The 23,438-nt window shown below is 36.6% G+C and overlaps 3 protein-coding genes across 4 annotated transcripts; all 3 read right to left on the reverse strand.

The window, feature by feature from the left end:
* Positions 1 to 22: 22 nt before the first annotated feature.
* On the reverse strand, positions 23 to 6,324 carry LOC140989657 (protein CHROMATIN REMODELING 19). Of its 2 annotated transcripts, none has more exons than XM_073458969.1 (12): positions 5,650 to 6,324; positions 5,361 to 5,478; positions 4,948 to 4,974; positions 4,586 to 4,766; positions 4,319 to 4,499; positions 3,166 to 3,351; positions 2,902 to 3,075; positions 2,648 to 2,806; positions 1,573 to 1,650; positions 1,309 to 1,445; positions 479 to 697; positions 23 to 340 (listed from the first exon to the last, which is right to left on the reverse strand). In XM_073458969.1, the coding sequence occupies exons 1-12, from the start codon at positions 6,181 to 6,183 to the stop codon at positions 181 to 183; spliced, it is 2,154 nt and encodes a 717-aa protein (XP_073315070.1). In that variant the 5' UTR covers positions 6,184 to 6,324; the 3' UTR covers positions 23 to 180. The 2 variants fall into 2 exon arrangements, with proteins under 2 accessions (XP_073315070.1, XP_073315069.1); XM_073458968.1 differs by having other exon boundaries at positions 4,586 to 4,836; positions 4,934 to 4,974.
* Positions 6,325 to 16,767: 10,443 nt separating this feature from the next.
* On the reverse strand, positions 16,768 to 22,396 carry LOC140989381 (uncharacterized). The gene is made up of 8 exons (XM_073458588.1): positions 22,153 to 22,396; positions 21,958 to 22,056; positions 21,559 to 21,615; positions 21,289 to 21,464; positions 21,061 to 21,210; positions 17,268 to 17,397; positions 17,018 to 17,204; positions 16,768 to 16,921 (listed from the first exon to the last, which is right to left on the reverse strand). The coding sequence occupies exons 1-8, from the start codon at positions 22,394 to 22,396 to the stop codon at positions 16,768 to 16,770; spliced, it is 1,197 nt and encodes a 398-aa protein (XP_073314689.1).
* Positions 22,397 to 22,426: 30 nt separating this feature from the next.
* Positions 22,427 to 23,431, reverse strand: LOC140989382 (uncharacterized). The gene is made up of 3 exons (XM_073458589.1): positions 23,171 to 23,431; positions 22,921 to 23,091; positions 22,427 to 22,840 (listed from the first exon to the last, which is right to left on the reverse strand). The coding sequence occupies exons 1-3, from the start codon at positions 23,429 to 23,431 to the stop codon at positions 22,427 to 22,429; spliced, it is 846 nt and encodes a 281-aa protein (XP_073314690.1).
* Positions 23,432 to 23,438: the final 7 nt, after the last annotated feature.

Consider the following 23,438-nt stretch of genomic DNA (forward strand, 5'->3'; position numbering starts at 1 on the left):
TCTGATTTTTGTACAAGGGCTTAAGCCTGAGAATACTTCTGATTTAATAAATAAAATCTAGGACGAAAATGGTAACTAACAAAATCTAGAAAATAATATCTTAAGCAAAATTTTGAAATGTAAATTTATAAAATTTCAAGTGACATAATATAATCATATGATTATGGTGCATAGCTCTCTTCACCGCAACATCGATGATAATATCTCAGCCATAGTCTTATCAGGCACATCACCTTGATTATCAAGTTGAATTCCAGACTCCAGCACTGCTGCATCCAATGTTAGCTTCCTTTTAGCAATCTCGTAAACGTTCTCATCAACTGTATTCTTTGTCACGAGCCTTGAAAAATGAAGTAAACAATAAATGATTGTTAAATATTTAACTAGAGAAGAATATAATGGAACGAGCATGCAACACAACACAGAAATCAGATCACAATCTTTGATTTCAAGAAAATGGAGGAAGAGGGAACAATGCCTGTATACTGTGACTGGCTTGGTTTGCCCAATACGATGGCAGCGATCTTCAGCCTGCCGATCAATCTGAGGATTAAAATCCATGTCATGAATTACAACTGTATCAGCTCCTGTCAAGTTCAAACCCTGCCCTCCAGCCCTTGTGGACAGCAAGCATGCAAAGATTGAGGTGTCCTTGTTGAAGGTATCAACGATTGTCTGTCTTTCTGTCACCTGTGTGCTGACAATACGAAACACATATCAAGCTCCACAAATAGATTATGTGATTTCTTTTTTAAAAAAAATAAAATGGTATGAATTTTGAACAAAGTAAACAACGTTATGCATGCCATTCATTCAGCTATAATCCTAGCAACAACGAAGCCTCGAAGATCAAGTTTTGGGATCAAACATTGATCACCAACAATGGCAATACGACTTGCTATTATGTTTAAATGTTTGCCGAAATGCACTAATTTGAATTTTGTTGCATTGATGAGCTAATTTTACACTAATATTACGGCCATTTGGACTGCCCTTCCATTTGTCAATTCATAGACATCGAGATCAATTGGACGCTTAAGGTTAGATTTTCCTTTTTCTGTCAGATTTTTCTTTCAGTGGAGTGGATATTTGTGTTATTAGGATATACAGCACAAATTAGGTGTAGCTTTTCTCATATCAAATGCAGCGATTAACGAATGAAAACACAATGAACCTCAAAAAATAATATTCTGTAATTCTAGCCATGGCAGTCAAATTTATCAACAATTTTTATGATATCTATCAGAAAAACTATTAGCATGCCATACTATACCAATCAGGTGCATTTTTAACCATGGAAACCGTTACCTTCCATCAAGGCGCCTGTAAGTGAGACCAATCACGTCCAAAGCCCACTCCAATATGTCAAGCATTGACGTCCATTGGCTAAATATAAGAACACGATGTCCATATTGGTTTAGTACAGGGAGTAGTTCGGCCAATGCCTAAGCCAAAAAAATATCCATTATTCCATTTATAGTTGACATGCAAGCTAAAGAAACTGAACATCCCCGATGTATGCTAAGGTTTCTGTTTATTTTAATACTTTCAAAAGAAAGCCACTTCACATACCCGGCACTTGCCCGAAACCATAACATGTTCTTCAGAAAGAATTCCCTTCACATTGGCATCCCCGTAATATAGTAAAAGCTGTGAAAGACAGTAAACTGAATATCAGTGTAAGTCAAATACATCATTTCAAGCAAAATATTTCAAATAACAATTAAACGCTGACATGAAATATGGAAATGCACACAAAAACATTTAACACCACAAGTTATAACAGGTACTAAGAATAAAATGTAATCACTAACCTAAAGTCGGAGTTCAAGGAAGTAGGAGAAAAATGTTTTGAGGTTGTTTAGCTTGTAATGAACAATTTCTTGAAGGATAACAAAATTATATTGTTGAATGTTAATAGAGTTTATGATACTAAATCCTGGAGCATAAAATTTTGAATTAAATAACATAAGCAAGATTATTTAGAGTATGCATAGATTTGTAAGACTTTAAATCACCAAGAGGACTATAAAGAACTGAAGTCAGCATCTTTTAAACACTCATTGTCTAAAAGCCTGAATGGCAATCCTACAAAACTGATTATAGAAACAAAATAGCCATGAGGTTGAGTATCAACTTTGTTAGCCAATTCTTGTTTAGGCTGGCATACCATAGACCCCCACATACAAATTGAACCCTCGACATTTTTGCAGAAGTTTAATTCACCATCAATATTTTTCCATCAATTTAAAACTTTTATAGGATGAGAATGATGCTCAACCATTGCATTTTCTCATCAATTTTAAATTACAAATGAAAGTCCTGTATTGTATCTCACTGGCGATCACAAAAAAAACTCAAGGGCAAGCAAAAGTATGCGTACTCCTCCTATTGAAGTATTAGATGTCCAATGACATAACAAGAAGAGTAGTTTTCAGAATAACATTAAAAGAACCATATTTTTCGTACAACAGCACCGGCCCATACAAATTATCAATGCAATTTCCCAGGAAAGAACAATTTAAAGTATCACTAAATGCACGATGATGGGTTCCAACAACCTTCACACAAGTGACAGTGTTATAATTAGTATACGTTAAACTATATTAAAACAATATGAGGCCAAAATCTTCCAAAATAGTATTACCCTGTGGATTGAGAAGTCGTTATAAGTTCTGAGCTCCTCAATGACCCGTTCCAAGGTACATTCAAAGCCAAACACACCTTTTGGATGCAACATTTTAGCAAAACGAACAATATCATCATCTGTGTAAATGCGTCGCACCAATAAAGGATGATTTGCGATCTGAAAACATGGAAAACACAAGCACATCTATTAAACATATGCAATAATGCATTAAACAAATATAACAAACTACAAAATAAATAAACATTTATAACCTTACGAAACTCAAAAAAATAATTAGAAATTTGTCGCCGAGGTAAAATACTAGCAATGTTGCGTAGGGAGGTTTCTGAAGACCTCGTCACACGAGATTGAGATGCAATACGATAATTCTCAATTGCTTCTTGATAAGCATCTTCTTGTTGTTTTCCCATGAGAACATACTCAATCTAAACTGACATCAAGGTCCCATTAGATTTTGCAAATAAACAAAGAACCAGTAGAATTTTTTTAGTGGGTTAAGCTGATAAACAACGTACCTTCTGTGTTTTTGGAACTAGCTGCTGCATGACATCTGATTTTAACCGTCTTAAGATGAATGGGCCCAAAATGGACTTCATCCTAGAAATTAAATCTCTATCTTCTGCATTTAGCAACTTTTTTAAGTCAACATCTCCCGTTTCAAAAAGATCAGGCATCATAAACTCCAACATAGACCACAGCTCCTGCAATGCAAATTCAGAGAGAGAGAAAAAGGTTGGATCAGATATCTATGATCTCATGTATCAGATTCTAAAATAATAGAAAATCAATCAGCCTCTGGGTATGTAGCCATAAAGAATTAATGATCTATCAATGTAACAAAACAGTAGCCTTTTGAAAGGTAAACTAACAGATAAAACATCACCATGACACAATTAAGTTATAAGCACAGCTCCAAAGTTTAAAAAAGTCTATAGTTCAGGTCAATGTTTGGACATGAATTATATATTCCAGAAATATGGGTACCATAAAAAAGAACATTCAACTTGTGACTCATAATTCATCGGCATACAGGTTGAAGAAACATAAAGGAACCAGTATAGATGTCCCTATTTACAATTAGGTATAAAGAGTAAATCAGATCAAGAAAAGTTCAAAACCATAACATACATGGGAAATTACACGTAAAGTAAGACGTGATCCAGAATCCATTGACAAGATATGCTGATCATGCAGAGGAACTTCCAAACTATGATAGAATTTACAATTTGGAAATTGTATTATCCCATTTCTCAAACTTAAAAGGAATAATATATTTTTAAAACTACAGTAATGTATACTCCAACAACTTCAAAACCAATATAGGCATAAAAATATATCAATTTCAAAACCTATCATCTGCACATTTATAAAACCAATAATCAATGAAGAGGGAACGCAGGAAAAATATCTCTGTATTCCTCCTTTTGACTGCCCACGACCAACAGATGCTAAGTTCCCCAATCCGTGCAATATTTTTTATTGCTGACGAAGTGGAAAAACATTTTTTCCTCTAATCCCATGATAATTAAGAAATATAGAAAAACAAATTAGTAGAAAATGACATAACACATAATCATGCTAAAAAAAAACAAGATATATTATTTATAAGTTTTGTAAATGATGTAACGCTGGAACCAAATAAAATAGAACAAGTTGCAACTAAAATACATGTAAATCATTTTGTAACGGTGTCCCAGTAAGCATCAGCCGCTGTCTTGCATTCCGTGCCACCGACATTAAATTTTTCCATCTGTAGCTGTTCTTATCCTTCAAAGCATGAGCTTCATCCATTAAAACACAGCCCCATTTCCAGTGTCTAAGTATTTTTCGGTCATCTTTCTGCTGCACACTGAACAATAGATTTCAGGAATAAGAACAAGATAAACTCAAATGACAAGGAATAAACCAAAAAACTGTTTTTGTAGCAGACAAAACCTGTGGCGTTCAAAAAGTGAATAGCACACAAGTATAACATCAAAAGGTGGTGGCAAACCAGCCTTGCCAAGAGAATTCAACTCTTTTGAATGAGCAGATCTTGCAGAACCGTGGTATTGAAGCACAGTGAACGATGGGCACCATTTATTAAGCTCCCTTTCCCAGTTCTCCAACACAGAGGCTGGACAAACAATTAAATGTGGACCAGGGTCATCTTCCAAATGCCTCAACAGGGTCAGATATGTAATAGCCTGAGATGCAAAATTTAATTTACAGTTGTTGCAATTTAAAAGATTAAAAACACTCGAAAGTAATGAATGGATGAAAAATAAACGACAACCAACCAACCTGGATAGTCTTACCAAGACCCATCTCATCAGCCAATATAGCTGCATGTCAAAAGCACTAGTTTAGCACGAAAATAGAAGTCATTTTACACAAAGATATAACCCCAGACCCTCCGCCAAAAGCCCCCACTCTAGCAAGCATAGGATAATCTCACCACATAAGAAGGCCCCATCCTATACAGAATTAAAGGTAGAATCCGATGTGGCACAGTGGCTTGTAATCCATTCTCTCTCCCGAAACTGAATTGTCTTAATAAGAATTCAACGTCTTGTTCAGTGTGGTAACAAATGCATTAACTTGAAAAACTGAATTTCTACTGTCTAAACTTCCTACTGCTACAACTTCAATGCTTGAAATTCATAAAGCAATCAAAATCAACTCCCAATCCCAAACATGCAGATTGCATGTTACAATAAATGAAGAATACCTCCCCCGATTTTCTTTCTGTACAATAGTAGTAGAAAATTGACTCCAACAAGCTGGTATGGCTTCAGTATTGGCTTAAAATCTGAATCTCCACTTCCACACACTTCATTGACATCATTCTACATCCGAAATTGTACAACGTTAGAAAAAAGGTTCAAGATATATATATATATATATATATCAAGTTAAAGAAACACAAAAAATGCATACTCTTTTCCAGACACAAATGCCTGTGATCAATCATTGCAACACACCAACATGTCCAAGCGGGCACATTTTTGTATAATTACCTGAGTGACAATTCTAACTGAAGAAGAAGCACCCAACTCCACCTCTGAGTAGCGGTCACAAACTTCCGAGGTTGTACCATACAGCTCCCGCTTCAGCTCAGCAGAAATCTTTTCACACTTCCGCAGGGCCTTCTTAACAACATCTTCCTCCTCCTCCACCTCCTCCCCCACATCATCATCCTCGTCCGAAAAAGAAAATGAGAACTCAACTGGGTCATCCTCATCATCCGAAATCACAAACCTATTCCCGCGATTGCTCGTTGCCGCACCCTTACCAATCTCCATGTCGGCATCATCATCCTCCAGCCCTTCGAATTCATTACCACTTCTAAAACCCACGTTTCCATTCTCCTCGGAAGATGAAGAACTGTCGATTACATGAATGGGTTTCGGATTGTAAGCGAACGATTCAATGGGTGGAGGGGGGTTTCCAGAACTGGGCGTGGGTTTGAAGACTCGAGAGGGTTTGAAGGAATCGGAGTGAAGGGACCACTCATCATCCGACACTTCGATCAATTCTCGGTCTCGTTTCATCCCAACTTCAAAAACCCAGTTACGGGGCAGACAGGGAAGCAGGCCGAATACTCCAAAGACACTGGATGGCAATATACCGCCATTTCTCTACTTAGCCATAAAGCTCTTTTTTTGGCTGCGACAAAACAAGGCCGTGTTTGGTAGGCAAATATTAATAACCCCTTGAATTGTTGAATCAAAAATATATAACCAAGTCCAATTTTTTTTTTATCCATCATTAAACTTTTTTTAAAAAATAAATTATTTAGTTGATATTTAAGACGAGTTGGTTTTCTAGATTGATTGAATTATTCAAATAATAATTCTATAATCACTTATTTTAAAATTCCTACATTTTTATAAAATATTTTTGGGGTGCAACAATTAATCCTATTAGCAGAAGTGGTCAGGTCGACATGTGTGTTTGAGCTTGTAGTATTGATTAAAATATTTGAATTGTATCATTATAACTAGCTATAGATTTAAAAACAAACGGCAAACGCTCGTTTATATCATTAGCATTAGGGTCAAGCTCATGTACATGTGTATTTTATGTGTTTGATTTTCATTGATTACAAAAAAAATGTGATTATCGTTAGGATTATTAAGTTGTAATAATTGTCATTGTTATGAGAGAGGTTGATACGTGACATTTGAATTGTTTTACGCTTTTAAATATTACAATTACATAATTATCGCTAACTATAATTTGTGGCAAAAACACAAGAATTCGATTATACAAACATGAATTTTAAGAATGACAAAGTATTCAATATGAAAAAATCTTGGAAGATTCACATTTAAAGTTTTAAATTGTGATATGATTATTAAATATTTTATAAAAATATTAATTAATATCAAATATATATTACTTTGAAAAACTAATTTATATTCATGGTGTGTACGATTACTATTTATAAAAAAATTGAGAGTGTATTTTTTGCATAAATTTGCTGAATTTTTCTAAATAACGGATTTTTGTATGGTTGATAGATTTCTAATGACTTTTGTAAAAGATAACAAATTTCTAAATATTTTCACAAAATCTTATAGATTATTTTGCAGAACTTTTATTGACATTTATAAACTTTTTCATAAAACCCTATGAATCTTGTAATTTATTATTGTGAATTTTAAAAAATTTATTTGAACTAACAGTTAATGTAAATAACTGTTATTTTTTTAAAATGTTTTTATCTATAAATATGAATATTTTTTACTTATTATTTTAAAACATGTTTATTTAATTAATTAATATACACAACAATAATTTTCAATATTAAAATAATCAAATTTAAAATAATTGTATTCATTTAAGTAAATTTTTGTAAGAAAAATATGTCAATTTTATTTTTGACAGTATGTCTATCAAATAAAATAAACAAGAAAATTATTAATACTTAAAAATAGATCACAAAACTTGGATAAAAATAATTTGATCAAATATATTTATCCTCATTTTTGTGTGAATAAAAAAGATGATTTTAAAACAAATTAACCACAAAATTTTTCCCCCCTCGAGATTTAAATTCAATTTCTCCTTAAAAATTAGAATTAGCTCTCCTCCTATATTTTTGAAAATTTGAAATTTATGAAAGTGAACAGATGACTAACCAATATAAATATTTTCAAAATATGTAATGTGTAAATAATATCACAAAATATGTAATCTTAACTCACAGTGGAATATGTTTGACACATAGATATACTAAGTTGAGTAAAGAAGCTTCACCAAGAATAGAAAATATTAATTCAAAATTTCAAGTAACACAAAATCAAGATATATTTGTTAACTCAAATATTCATTAGACATTTAAGATATTCTTTTATTAAACACTATATACAATGATAAATGTACAAGAATATTGCTAAGCATGCTAACACATAAATCAACGCTAGCACTATGTAGAATATTATGTCGGCATCAAACTAAAGTACTTTTTATAAATGATATAAAAGTCTTAGACCAATTTATTGATTAAATGTAACTGAAATTTGAATATATTTGTCTTTTTCTTGATTAAGTGCAACATCCTTGAACATCTTGACAAAAAACTCCAACTTTTGTCGATGTCCCTTCTCTACCGCAACACACATAGTTCAATTTTAACGAATAAACTGTTTTTTATCTTTAAAATTCGAATTTTCATATTTTAATAAAAATGATTCGGTCGAAGCATTATATCAAACACTTAATATGCAATATTTTGGTAATTGAAAGACACATAAAATGTTTCAACAATTAATCTTAAAAATAATATCAATAATGAAATGCAGTAAAGTAAGAGATACATATTTGTTTATAGATGTTCATAGATAAAACTTCTACGTCACCTCTTCTTCCACTTAGGAAGGATTCGGTAGAAGACTTTGATTTATACAACTCTTTGTACAAACCCATTTCAACATAGCACTTAACATTTACCTAATCAAAACTCTTAGCACCTAATCAAAACTCTTAGTACACTCTTGATTGTAGGCCGCAACCTCACAATTCGGATAATTTTTAACGTCTCTTTTACAAAAACTTCAAACACAATCTTTAATGTCCTTGTATGAAGACTATTACTAATTATTCTTGAAGTTCAACTCTCTTTTGTGTGAGTGATTGTGCGTGTAAGAAAATTAATTCATTACATTGTATAAACTCTCAAACGCATCATCACACATAAAGAAAAAACTCTCTTTAAGCTAATATATCTATTTAGGTAACCTTTTTTAGGCTTGTTTTTATTCTAGCTTGTTTTTCTTTTATATAAGTTGTAGGACCGAGTGCTTACCGTTTTACTAAAAGATATAATTGGCGGTAATGGTACAACTCAAATATATTAAATCGCACAACAGCTCAAGCATCGTGGTTCGATCGCTCTACCAAATAAGGACGATTATTTTACCCAACAATCTCTCTCTCAATAATTGAACTCCTTGCAATCAATGAGAATCGAACCCGTGACCTTGGTTATGATACCAATTGTAGGACCGAGTGCTTACCGCTTTACCAAAAGCTATAGCTGGTGGTAATGGTGCAACTCGAATATTTTAAACTGCACAACAGCTCAAGCACCACAGTTCGATTACTCTACCAAGCAGGGACAATTATTGCACCCAACATAAGTTGCTTATGTTTTGAATATCCATCAAAGCTTGTTTTTTGACCTTCACTAGTATTATATTTTTAGCCTCCAAGAATGATATGAATATTAGATAGAAGAATATTACCGTTTAAAAAAGTTATGTGCTGTTTCTGACATTGAAACGGTCATATCTGACTTTCATTCCACTTTTGATATCGGGCTGGCGGCTAGACTTTCGAAGCAGTCGGGTCAGAATTGAGCGGCTGAAATTTTGGAGCGGTTCGGTCAGATTTGAGCGGCAGGAATTTCAGAGCTATCCTATCGGATTTGAGCGGCTTGAATTTGAGCTGTGATTTTGAGTCAAGTCTAGTGGGTCTCTTATCTTGGTTGTAACTCTTCATTCGTAGATTTCTGGACATAATGATAAACATAAAAGTTGTAGCTCTTTATCGTACTTTTCATAGAATTAAGAATCACACAGTTTAGATTTAATATGATAGAGATATACTTGAAATATAAGAACTGCTCGNTTTGTTTTCAATTTAGGGAATAATAAAATATTATAATTTTTTATATATGTAGTGTATGTAATAACTTTTTATTAATTTTTTAATTAATATAATTTAAAATTTCGCTAGGTTTTTGTTACCAGAAATCGAAAATTGAAATGAATTATGCTAATAATTTTGAATTTAAACTATTATTAGTAATAAAAAAATATGTTTTTAAAAGGTTCAAATAAAAGAAAAAACATAAGAAGGATAAAACAATGAATTAACTAGTATTTGTATTTTATTTAATCTAAAGATTTGGATTGACATTTAATTGAGAAATATTTCAAACTCACGTACTCATTTTCTTCCATTAAAAATAATACTTTTTTTTACTGATGACTTATATATAATATTCGTCTAACAAAATTGACTTTTGAGACTATCTCAAAAATATTTTTTTAGTTATTACATTTAAAATTTCAACATCCTAAACCCTAATTTTTTTTAATCAACTAAGATGATTAATAATTTACCTTCAATAGTGATGATCGATGTTATGGATGCACCAGCGGCGGTGTTTGTGGACATACTAAACACTCAAATGGTGGATTCTTTGCTCCGTTCGCGCTAGGTCGGTGCAAGCGTCAAATTATATATTTATTTTAATTTTTTGTATTTTTTTAATTAGACTTGATTTGTTGTAATGGTTAATTATAATGTTTGTTGATTTTAAATTTAACTAATCTCATAAAATTATTTCAATAAACTTGAATTTTTTTGTAAGAATTAGATACTCGTGTTTCATTTCTATTATATAAGTATCATTTTAATATTTGTTGTATGTTTGCAATTTATTTTCATATTAATTTATGTGTGATTGTAATTTTTTTAGCAGTTAATTAATTACATTCAATAAGCTATAAGTCTAAAATAATAAAATTAAATATTTAAAATTTTTAAAGTAATTCCTAAAATAGATTTAACTAATATCAATATAGAAATTATTTTAGATATTATAGATATTTTAATTATTATGTTAAAATTTTTTTTTGGAATCAATTAATTATTGTGAATAAAATAATAAAAAATATTCTGATAATATTTGTTAAGATATTTGAAGGATCAGTTTTGACACCTTTGAATAGCTTCAAACACAATATTCTCCATAAACTGCAATAGCTTGTGTTCTAAAAATAAATATACCGATGAATTAAATCGAGTTTGGTTTTCAAACCAAGCGAAAGTTATTCGAAATAATCATTCGTTAATAAGACTGAATAGTTTAAAGTTTTAGCTTATGTTTAAACTGAATAACTGAAATAAGTGAGATCAGTTCGGGCTTGCATCAGTTCAGTTATGGGAAGAACTGAACTGATATCAACTGAACTGATCAAATCAGTTTTAAAACAATAGTTGAGCAGTTAAAGACACAAGATATGTTTATGGATGTGTGGAGACTTCAACTGCTCCTACGTCACCATTCTACCACATCGGGTAGGTTTTATTAGAAGACTTTGATTTATATAACACCTCGTACAAACTCATTCCAAAAGGGGAGCACCCGAATTGAACTCCTAGCACTCAAGATTGCAAGCATCACCTAACAATCTGCATAATGTTTAATGTCTTTATGCCAAGACTACAAACACAATCTTTAATGTCTTTGTATGAAGACTCACTCAGCTAAACAATAAGCTCAACTCTCTGTATATGTGAGTGATTGTGTGTGAATGTGTGAGAACTGATCTAATCAGTACAACAAGAAGGTGTTCTCACTCAACTGGACTAACTGCTTCTAGTAAGCTGATATGAAATGAACGTGGCCACTCTTTTTCTTCACACACTAGTATTTAGTTGTAGTTCCGCTACTTCTTCAATGGTTTTTGATTTGGTATTTATAAGATCTTAGCTGACCGTACATGAAGACTCAATAATAATGTCCGTTGCATTTGCATGTGCTTCCTTAGGACATGTCTTGTCATTCTGACAATGGTTCTGGAAGCTTTTCTTTTTTAGCTTTGCTGCAACGTCCATTATTGTACCTTCGTCTATGAAGTAGCTTGTAGCTTGTGTATTCGTTCTTAGCTAGATTCCATTAAATAGTCTTGTCGTGACATGCGAACATATCATTTACAACTAATGCTCTGAACTGGTCTGGTAAAATTTAACTGATTTCACTATATCTGTTCTTTTGTTCAGTTGTGTTCTTCATGAGTTGAGTTCTTCATTAGCTGGTCGGGTTTCTGAAGATCTACTGTTGAACCACCTATTAGATGGACAATCAGTTGAATTAGTTCAGTTTTGGCAATCAGTTGGCACTTTCAGTTTGCGTCTCGACAGTTTCAGTTTTGACTTCAGGAACTGATCAGTTTGAGATCTGATCAATTTTAGTTTTCTGCACAATCGATAAATTTATGAGAAACAAAATAACAAGTTTCAGGAAATAACCACAATCTATCTTGTATAACAAGAACACTTCAATTGCTTGGATCTCAACCGGTTGCAGCAGCTTGAAGAGTTTCAACCGTTAGAAGTTTTCCAACCGGCTACTTAAAAACTTCAACAGCTTCCTTTAAAGGAGCTATTTATTAAACACTTAATGAAGAAAATTCTCTGACTGGCTCAAGACATTCAATGGTTTTACACAGCTACAAGTCAACCATATCTTACTCCAATCCCAATAAAGATCTTCATTTATGTCACTATCCCAAAATGAAAAGATCGTTCAAATATCCTACAAGTTCTGATGAAGCTAACAGTTACTACAAAAAGGATATCTAACAACAACTCTTGAGAGGAACGAGATTCAAAGCTGCACAAGAAAATAAAACATTAAATGTTTTAGCAGTTGATAAGGACACATCATTTCAACGCTACAAGTTTACGTTACACATCCTTTGTCGACCGTTGGACTGATGGCCTATATAAATGAAGAGTTAAAGAATGCAAAGATATAGAATAATCACTGAATTTTTCACTCTACAACTTACTAGCTTTTCAACTGCTACATTGACACATCATTAAGCTTGCATACTTGAAGATGTTGGGTGCACTAAAAGTTCCATACTTCATCGCTCATGAAGCACGCACTCATCAGAAATATATCTGATCGTTTAAGGATCAATCTCGAGATACTCAAAGCATACTGTTTCTTTATACCAGTAACCTTTGGTTATTTGATTTACTAAGTGGTCTGGTGAACCGAGAGTTCTTAAATATCCAGAAGTGTAAAGTGATCATTAAGAGTTCCAATACAGGCAATGTGATAAGTCTTGATTGGAGTGAGCTGTTGCAACAGTTTGTAAAGCCAAAATCTTTAAGTGGAATTCTTCCTGAAAAGGAAGAGGGGGTGACGTAAGAGTTTTATCTCCGAGCATCCATAAAATCCCGTGTCTTTACTTTCTACAAACACTTACATTTTGAACCGTTTCTTGTTAACAGACTAGTCAACAGGTTGTAGCTGTAATTAGATATTCTGAACCGTCTTCATCACTTTTTAAGTGGTTCACATTTCTAACCGTTCAAGAAAAATTTTAACCGCCTAAAAACGATTGAAACAAATTTTTAAAAAATCAATTTCATAAAGAGTTTATTCACCTCCCTCTAAACTTTTTTCAAAGGGGATCGATTAAGGTGCCCGGATGCGCAACGAAAGTTTCAAAAATTTGTTTTAATAAGAACAATCAAAAACCAAACACCTCAATGCTATAGTGTGTAGCAAATACGAAAACACACAAATGTTATACATAGGGTGTTTAGAATTTTTACCTATCAATCACAAGGATTGATCTTATGGCTCCAACCAAGTTGTAAACAACTTGGCTCTTGAAAGGATGACAAATCTACAAGCTCTCTTTGCTCTTGGACTCCTTTCTTCAAAATCAAGCTCATCACCAACAAGCTAAATCCACCTTACACTTGCACTAGAAATTGTAAGGCATTTTTATTTGAGAAGGGAATATTTTCTTCAACAATTGAATAACAAAATTTTGGGGAGAATGTTGAAACCAAAATTTCGGCCAAAAGGGTGGGGAGGAGAGAAGGAGGAAATTTTCTTGGTGTATGAAAAAGTGATAAAGTGCATGAGCATGCCATGCAATGTTTAATGAAAAAGTGCATCCAACCCTTCACCTCCCTAGCATGCTTTTCACTTGGGCTTGTAACAATTACAAGTTTCATGGACTTTTATTTAAATGTTCCAAACACATTTGAGACCATTTAAACTTTACTTGATTTTACTCAAGCCCACTAGTTTAATAATTATTTTTATTTGGGCTCTACAAGGTCCAATGTTATTTAATTAATTCAACACTTGAATTAATTTAATTATTTGGACACTACTAGGCCCACTAGTGTTTAATTAATTCAACACTTGAATTAATTTAAGTCCACAATAATGTTTATGAAAATCACAATTTTCAAATGCATTATTTGTTTGGTCAACTTTTAATTTAGGAACACTTACATAAATTAAAAGTTACAATCTCCTTATAGAAGACATACTTCTATTTTTCATTACACTTATAAACTCCTTTATAAGCCGTTCAACACATTGAACTATTTTTCTTCTTAACGGGATCTAGAAAGCTAGTACTTGTGTGGCCCTCAATGGTTCATTTATACAACTAGCCGTGGGTTCACATCTCCATGTGATTCGGACTAAACATGTCCTTATACGAGCATACCACAATTGCTCCATTCTTAATTATCAACTCCTTGATAACAAGAACGTCAAAACTCAAGTCTGATAGTACCCAACCAATCATGTTAAACGCCTAGCAGCATCGCTTACATGATTCCCTAGGTATCAAATGATAGTGTCTGCAAGAACCATTCAATTATGGTTAGCGTACAGTACGGTCCTTTCAACTCATATATCCCGACCGATTCGACAACCATTGATATATCGAGAGTTGTCAATGAATCGATACTATGTGTCATGTCGTAGTTGCATCGATGGTGTAATCTATGAAACCCCTTTCATAATTACCACCATACTCTGATCAGAGATTTCATACTACATACACATAGGATATCCATACCCGAAGGTAAACGGTGAATCCCCGACTACAATGCATCGACTCCTATATGTTTCGATAGAACACCCAACCTTGCCACCTGATGACCCCATGAGAGTCGGTAAACAAGTCAAAGTGAAACGCTAGCATATAGAGTCTCAATGTTGTCCCGGGTCATAAGGACTAATGGTGTACAACCATAAACTAGGACGTTTCCACTCGATAAGTGAGAACCACTTGGAAAGTCCTAAATGGATGGTTGTTCAGTGCACTCTACCAGGGCAAATATGAGTTTCATGATACTCATCATATGAGCATCTCATATTCTTTCTACTATTTGTATATTCAAGAACTTTATCTATGTAACTAACATTGGTATACAGATAAAGATGTGCCAAAACAATAATTTCAAATATTATTAAAATAAAGATTGTTTATACATAGAGTTTTAACATGAACCATCGGCCAACACTTGGCTCGACGGGCACCTACTCTAACAAGTAGTACCAGACGAGGATGAACTGATGATAATTTCAGATAGGCATCAGGGAATCATTAATGCGGTTTCTACTGTCTATAGAATGCGCATCATGGTCATTGTACGTGGTATTTATCCCAAAACATGAAAACTAGATGTAAAAAAAAGGGTGCAACCGAAATGTTTTTGCACATTACAAAAATTTATAAGACTTTCGAGTTTGATATTGCATACAATGATTTTAGGAATAGATATTCTGAGGTAGCGCAATATTTGGACGAGAGAGACTCACTTGATAGATGGACTCGAGCATATTGTCCGAAGATCCGTTACAATATTATGACAACAAACTGGGTTGAGTCGATTAATGCTAGACTACTTGTAGAGAGGAAGCTGCCAATCATTGCCCTCTTGGATTCTTTGCAGAAACTGGCCTCATCTTGGTTTTCTCGATATCGCCATGCATCAATTGCAAGTAACACTAATCTGACCCCTACCATTGAGGGGATTCTTCGTAGCAGGTTCACAGATGCCCAAAGAATGCAAGTTTTTGAATTAGGACGTCTGGAGTTGACGTTAGGAGTCGTGGACATTCGGCCATAGTGGACCTGGAATCAATAAGATGCACGTGTCGAGTTTTTGATATTGATAGAATCTCATGTGCTCATGCCATCGCAGCCAGTTGGTTAGCCAAGATTGATTTATATGATCTCTGTTCAGAGTAATATTCTACAATGTCATGGTGCATGGCTTACTCAGAGACTATGTATCCCGTTCCGAAAGAAAATGAATGGCCACGCAACATTAATTTTCCATTGGTGTTGCCTCCTTTGGTAGAGAAGAGAGTTGGCAGAAGAAAACAAAACAGAATTCCTTCAATCGGTGAATTCAGCAAAAGATAGAATCATATGCTGCTAGATAGTCGACCATTAGCTTTTTTTATTTTTAAATTGATATTAATAATTGTCGAAAATATGTAACATAGTCGTGACGATTCATATTTTTATAATGTAACATAGTTGTGTGATTGTGATTGTGATTATGTGATTCATATGTAAATTATTTTACGATTCATATTTTTTAAAATGTAACATAATTTTAAGATTGATTCATATGTAAATTATAACATATAACATAATTTTGAGATCGTGACACTTGTAAATTATAACATATAACATAATCGTGAAATTACGGTTCATAACTTTTAAAATTTAACATAATTTTGAGATTAATTTATATGTAAATTATAACATAATTTTGAGATTGATTCATATGTAAATTATAACATATAACATAATTTTGAGATCGTGACACAAGTCAATTATAACATATAATATAATCGTGAAATTACGATTCATATCTTTCAAACCCTAAACCCTAAACATAAAGCACCGTGGTCGACCAAAAAGCACAGAGGAGGTGGACCAAAAAGCACAGTGGTCGACCAAAAAACTAGAGTGGTCGACCAAAAAACTACTAGGGAATTACATAACAATAACAAACAATGTGTGTCCAATAATTGCATAAAATTGTCTGATACATCACAACAATGACCAATCATTGAGGAACATATTACAAGCTAAAAAATATCTAAACTCAGATACTAATATTTCATCTAAAGTTAGTACTAATTGCGCACTCTTCGTAGTCAAAGAGTATCCAGCAACGGCTAACACAAATGCTCCGGAATCTTCGCTGTGAAAAAAGAAAATAAAATGAAAAGTTATTATTTATTGTACAATTTAAAAAAAATGAAGTTATTATATTTTAAATAGAAAGTTGACAACGTACTGTATAATCTTGGCACTGAATTCATCATGAAGCTTTATATTCCATGGCCTCACGGGGTGTGGGTTGTTCCCAACAATGGATAGCAAACGAGCAGCGTTTATAAGTATAGGCTCTATTTTCTCATTCAGATCTTTGATGTTGGGATCGTGCCTTCGCTGCAAGTCATATATAATACACTTATTCACCCCTGTAACGAGTTTTAGCAAAACCAGCGCCTATCTGTTTAGACAAGGATGAGAATTCTTCGTACCTTCTCCCACGAGATACACGGCTGATGCGATCTGGGTGAAATGGATGAGCCGGGTCGGGGGCTTCATCGGATCTGCTATCAAAATAATCAAGGGAATAAGAGCAGTGTGAGATATGGTTTTCCCTGTGACCTGCAGACAAGGAGATGAACTCGTGAATGGGCGCCAGAGGAGTATCCGGCGTGGCCACTCTGATGCTTAAGTCAGTGAAGGATTCAAGCCAAAAACCAATGTAACCAAGTGATGGTTGTGATATTGGTGTAAGAGTGTAGGCAATAAAATGAATGAATCACAAATGCAAAGAGAGAACCTGGTATTTATAGTAGGAGATGCATTGATGACCTCGGTCTGCGTGCTACCTACTAATTATAGTAGAGCAGCTGATTATACCATATTATTCTGACATGTCAAATCTTCTACTAGTTACATCCAGTCCACCTGATTTTGTCAACCCCTTAGATTGGTGTCAGAGATAGATCGGCTGCCCACCCTATTTTGCCGGTGTAATTAAATGCGGCACTCATATCGAAGTGGTCTGGGGAGAACCTCTCAAGAACTTACATGAAAACCCGGGCATCCAATAACCCGGGGCGGTTATGTCCCGGATGTTCAACGGCTCGACCTCTGGTGACCCTTCTCGTAGATTCACCCTGATTTGAGCTATCTATTCAGTATTCAGTATCTTGGGTCGTCCGTTACCCGGGCACAATCCATACCCCTGACCCGAGCACAACCCATGACTCGGGCTATCCCCGGGGTATCATCACTCCCTCCTTAAATAGTCGGGCTAGAGTCATACTCACTGTCCCGATCAGTCTTGTGTGTCTGGTCAAGGGAGATAATTTGATAGAAAGATAATCAATTCCAGATTTACAAAAGCATCGGGGGCTTCATGTCTCCCAGAGATGGGATGAAGTGTCGGGGCCTCAAGTCTACCGGACTTAATGAATGGTCGAGGTGCGGAGCCCCGAGCCAGGGTATAGATCCCTGGACTTACAGAATGGTCGAGGTGCGGAGCCCCGAGCCAGAATATAGATCCCTGGACTTACAGAATGGTCGAGGTACGGAGCCCCGAGCCAGGGTATGGAGCCCTGGACTTAATGAGCAACAAGGGTACGGAGCCCCGGGTCTTGGAGTGGTCGAGGCACGGAGCCCCGAGCCAGGGTACGGAGCCATGGACTTAATGAAAAACAAGGGTACGGAGCCTTGGGTCATGGAGTGGTCGAGGTGCGGAGCCCCGAGCCAGGGTAGGGAGCCCTCGACTTAATGAGCAACCAGGGTACGGAGCCCTGGGTCTTGGAGTAGTCGAGGTGCGGAGCCCCGAGCCAGGGTGTAGGTCCCTGGACTTAGCATATGGCCAGGGTACGGGTCCCTGGGCTTAATAGATGACCGAGATACGGGGTCCCGGGCCAGGGTACGGGTCCCTGGACATACAAGAAAGTGCCGGGGCCTCATGTATCCCGGACTTAAGATAAGGTGCCCGGGACTCATGTCTCTCGGACTTAAGATAATGTGCCGGGGCCTCATGTCTCTCGGACTTTAGAGAATGTGCCGGGGCCTCATGTCTCCCGGACTTTAGATAAGATGCCGGGACCTCATACATCCCGGACTTAAGAATAAGATGTCGGGGCATCATATCTCCCGGGCTTACAAGAATGTGCCGGGATCTCATGTATCCCGGACTTAAGAATAAGATGTCGGGGCCTCATATCTCCCGGGCTTACAAGAATATGCCGGGGCTTCATGTCTCCCAGACTTAAGAATAAGATGCCAGGGCCTCATATCTCCCGGACTTACAAGTATGTGCCGGGGCCTCATGTCTCCCCGACTTAAGAATAAGATGACAGGGCCTCATATCTCCCGGACTTACAAGAATATGCCGGGGCCTCATGTCTCTCGGACTTAAAAATAAGATGTCGGGGCCTCATATCTCCCGAGCTTACAAGAATGTGCTGAGGTCTCATGTCTCCCGGACTTAAGAATAAGATGGCAGGGCCTCATATCTCCTGGACTTACAAGAATTTGCTGGGGCCTCATGTCTCTCGGACTTTAGATAAGATGCCGGGACCTCATACCTCCCGGACTTAAGAATTAGATGTCGGGGCCTCATATCTCCCGGGCTTACAAGAATGTGCCGGGGTCTCATGTCTCCCGGACTTAAGAATAAGATGTCGGGGCCTCATATCTCCCGAACTTACAAGAATGTGACGGGGCCTCATGTCTCCCAGACTTAAAAATAAGATGTCGGGGCCTCATATCTCCCGGACTTACAAAAATGTGCCGGGGCCTCATGTCTCCTGGACTTAAGAGTAAGATGTCAGGGCCTCATATCTCCCGGGCTTACAAGAATGTGCCGGGGCCTCATGTCTCTCGGACTTAAGAATAAGGTGCCGAGTCCTCATATCTCCCGGACTTACAAGAATGTGCCGGGTGCTCATGTCTCCCGGACTTAAGAATAAGATGTCGGGGCCTCATATCTCCCGGGCTTACAAAAATGTGCCGGGACCTCATGTCTCCCGGACTTAAAAATAAGATGCCGGGGCCTCATATCTCCCGGGCTTACAAAAATGTGCCGAGGCCTCATGTCTCCCGGACTTAAAAATAAGATGTAGGGGCCTCATATCTTCCGGGAATGTGTCGGAGCCTCATGTCTCCTGGACTTAAGAATAAGATGCCGGGGCCTCATATCTCCCGGACTTACAAGAATGTGCCGGGGCCTCATGTCTCCCGGACTTAAAAGATTTTGCTTCTCCTGCTGTATTAGTTTTATTAAAAACCGAATCACTAACTGGAAATACTTAATCCGAATTCATTTTCGGTAGAGTGAAACTTCTCTGGTTGAGCTAAATTAGGTGACTAATATAGCTGTATGCTACTAAGTGCATAGCAAATATTTTTCCACGTCAATCCGGAATAGCTGCTGAGATTCGAGCCCATATGAAAATCCCTAGATAAAATCTGAGTACCGAGCTGGTCGGACTTGTTTTTGAATGAAAATCATATCTACGTCTTAAGATCAATTTCCCACAGATGGCGTCAATGATGCGATCCGGGTGAAATGGATGAGCCGGGTCGGGTGCTCCACCGGATCTGCTATCAAAATAATGAAGGGAATAAGAGCAGTGTGAGATATGGCTTTCCCTGTGACCTGCAGACAAGGAGATGAACACGTGAATGGCGCCGGAGGGGTGTCCAGCATGGCCACTCCGATGCTTAAGTCAGTGAAGGATTCAAACCAAAAACCAATGTAACCAAGTAATGATTGTGATATTGGTGTAAGAGTGTAGGCAATAAAATGAATGAATCACAAATGCAAAGAGAGAACCTGATATTTATAATAGGTGATGCATTGATGACCTCGGTCTGCGTGCTACCCACTAATTATAGTAGGGCGGCTGATTATACCTTATTATTCTGACATGTCAAATCTTCTACTAGTCACATCCAGCCCACCTGATTTTGTCAACCCCTTGGATTGGTGTCAGAGATAGGTCGACCGTTCACACCCTATTTTGTCGGTGTAATTAAATGCGGCACTCATATCGAATTGGTCTGGGGAGAACCTCTCGAGAACTTACATGAGAACCCGGGCATCCAATAACCCGAGGCAGTTACGTCCCGGATGTTCAACGGCTCGACCTCTGGTGAACCTTCTCGTATATTCACACTGATTTGAGCTATCTATTCAATATCCTGGTTCGTCCGTGACCCGGGCACAATCCATACCCCTGACCCGGGCTATCCCGGGGGTATCATCAACGGCCATTTTGGATCACTGCTTTTCACTATCCCTACCAGATCTGTGTTGACAACATTATCTCTATCTTCGACCAATACTGACATCAAACTGTAGAAATGTATGTCCATCAACGACTCATCTGGCGACATTACTTCAGGATGTCGGATCTGCATCTCAAGCAATCCACGGAGAGCTTCGCCGATGTGCTGAATTCAACAGAACAAAAGGTTTTCAATTTTTTAAAATAAGTTCTCTACATATTTAAAAGCTTTGTAAATGCTTACAAAGAAAGTGACACGCGAGTTTGCGATCGCCATGGGCCCGTAGTACGACTTCTCATATTCGGCATAAAAACCTCGAATCATACTTGGCGAACGGTCGAGCATCGATGCCCTAACTCGCGCCAGAGAGTTGTTTACATTCAGTGTCACGGTCTCCGCAAGTGGCCTCACACCGTCGTCTTTAATTGCCCCAAACTGACGGTTCGCTGTGTAAATTGATAAATTATAACAACTTTAATGAAAATATGAATAGACAAGGTATAGTGTAATAACCTCTCGACGTGGTCGCCTCGCCACCTGACATACGCGCATCCGGAGTCACTTGAATATCTAAAAACAAAAAGTATATTGTTTAATATACTATACATTATAAAATCAAAAAAGTGCCTTACCTCACCTTCCGAAGACTCCTCTGTAATGCCTGGAAGGTTAGGCTCGAATATCTGTTGGTAGCCAGATTATCATCCACACCTAACAGCGTACGTTAAACAAAAAATAATAACAACTTTAATGCAAATATGAATGGACAAGGTGTAGTGTAATAACCTCTCGACGTGGTCGTCTCGCCACCTGGCTTACGCGCATCCGGAGTCACTTGAATATCTAAAAAAAACAGTTTATTGTTAAATATACTATACATAAATATAAAATCAAAAAAGTGCATTAACTCACCTTCTGAGGACTCCTCTGTAATGACTAGAAGGTTAGGCTCAAATATATGTTGTGTTTGGCTACTACTGTCAATTTCTCTAGTCAGATTATCATCCACACCTAACAACGTACATTAAACAAATTAAAATAATAATGATAATTCTACTAAATCATTCTATTACATAAACATAAATATAATTAATAAAATTAACTCACCAAAATATGCCTCGGACGATTTCCTCTTCCGCCCTCTGCTATAGGCTACGCTATAATCTTTGTCCTGATGCACTGGCATGTTAGACCTCATCTCAGCAAAATCAGCTCTGATATGTTCAGTCAAACTCGATCTCAACTCATCGAGACCAAGATTAAAACTCGATTTCAAGTCATCTAAAGCCATATTAATATTCCGGATACATGCCTTGGTCTCAATAAATCCTGCTGACATCTTAACATGCATAGACGTAACGGAATCCTCCAAGGCAGTCAACTACCTCTCGAAACGATGCTCCAAGGGTGATGGGTGGCGGGAAGGATTGAGTCCAAAGTGGACTCTAGGACCCGTACGCATAGGAGAACTGGTGCTAGAGCTGGATCTATTTAGATCACCAGAACGGGTGCCGGAAACATCCTGAGATGCATTTGCAGAAGGCGTGTGCTGGACTGATCTACTCATGTCACCATAAACGTTGCCGGAAACATCCGGACTTGAATGTGCAGAAGGCGTGTGCTGGACTGAGGGAGACTCCAAAGAGTGCTCGCTACATATGACTGTTTGACCTTGCCTCCAGAGCTCGAGCACCCGAGTGATGACCGCATCAGGCGCAGAATCAACAAAAAGCCCAGTCGTGTAATAAAGTGAAACTAGCTCCTCAGGAGTAGGATTCAAAAATCCAAGACAATCCTGCATATAATTAATAACATATCATATTAATTAAAATTAATGTCCACAGTTATTATATCAAATCAATTCATATTACTTACATCTATAGGAGAATCACCAAAGGCTACAGCGATATTAGCACTAGTTGTGGCACGGTTTGACGACCACATGTTAGTCACCCACTGAAACATCCTGAGCAACATCAAACCGTCCACATCTCTTCTCCTTGCTACCTTTTGTGCCACGCTCGGATAACATTCATAAGCAAGGATCTGTAACGTAAATTTCAAAAAATGTTACTAGTAGAAATAAAGAAAACATATCCACTTTAATATTCAAAAAATAATATACCTGCAGAAGCAGAACAAAACCGCCGACAAGGAAGCTGCCGTCAACTTCTTTCCGACCCTTTGACTCGGTGAGGTAATTATATCGCCCTAAAAGGTCCTTCTTCAAACATCGGACTGCATCCCGATAGGTTACTCTACCCCAGGGATAATGGTTGAACCTATCCAAATCATCTACAAGCCTCAAGTAATTAGGGTTGATCTTCATCGTCTTTTTCATCGTCGTCTCACCAAATACGGCACAACAGAAGTATAGACTAGCCATCTTTATC

This window comes from Primulina huaijiensis, chromosome 12 (genome assembly GCF_012295235.1).
Source record: "Primulina huaijiensis isolate GDHJ02 chromosome 12, ASM1229523v2, whole genome shotgun sequence".
In the NCBI taxonomy this organism is placed as follows: domain Eukaryota; kingdom Viridiplantae; phylum Streptophyta; class Magnoliopsida; order Lamiales; family Gesneriaceae; genus Primulina; species Primulina huaijiensis.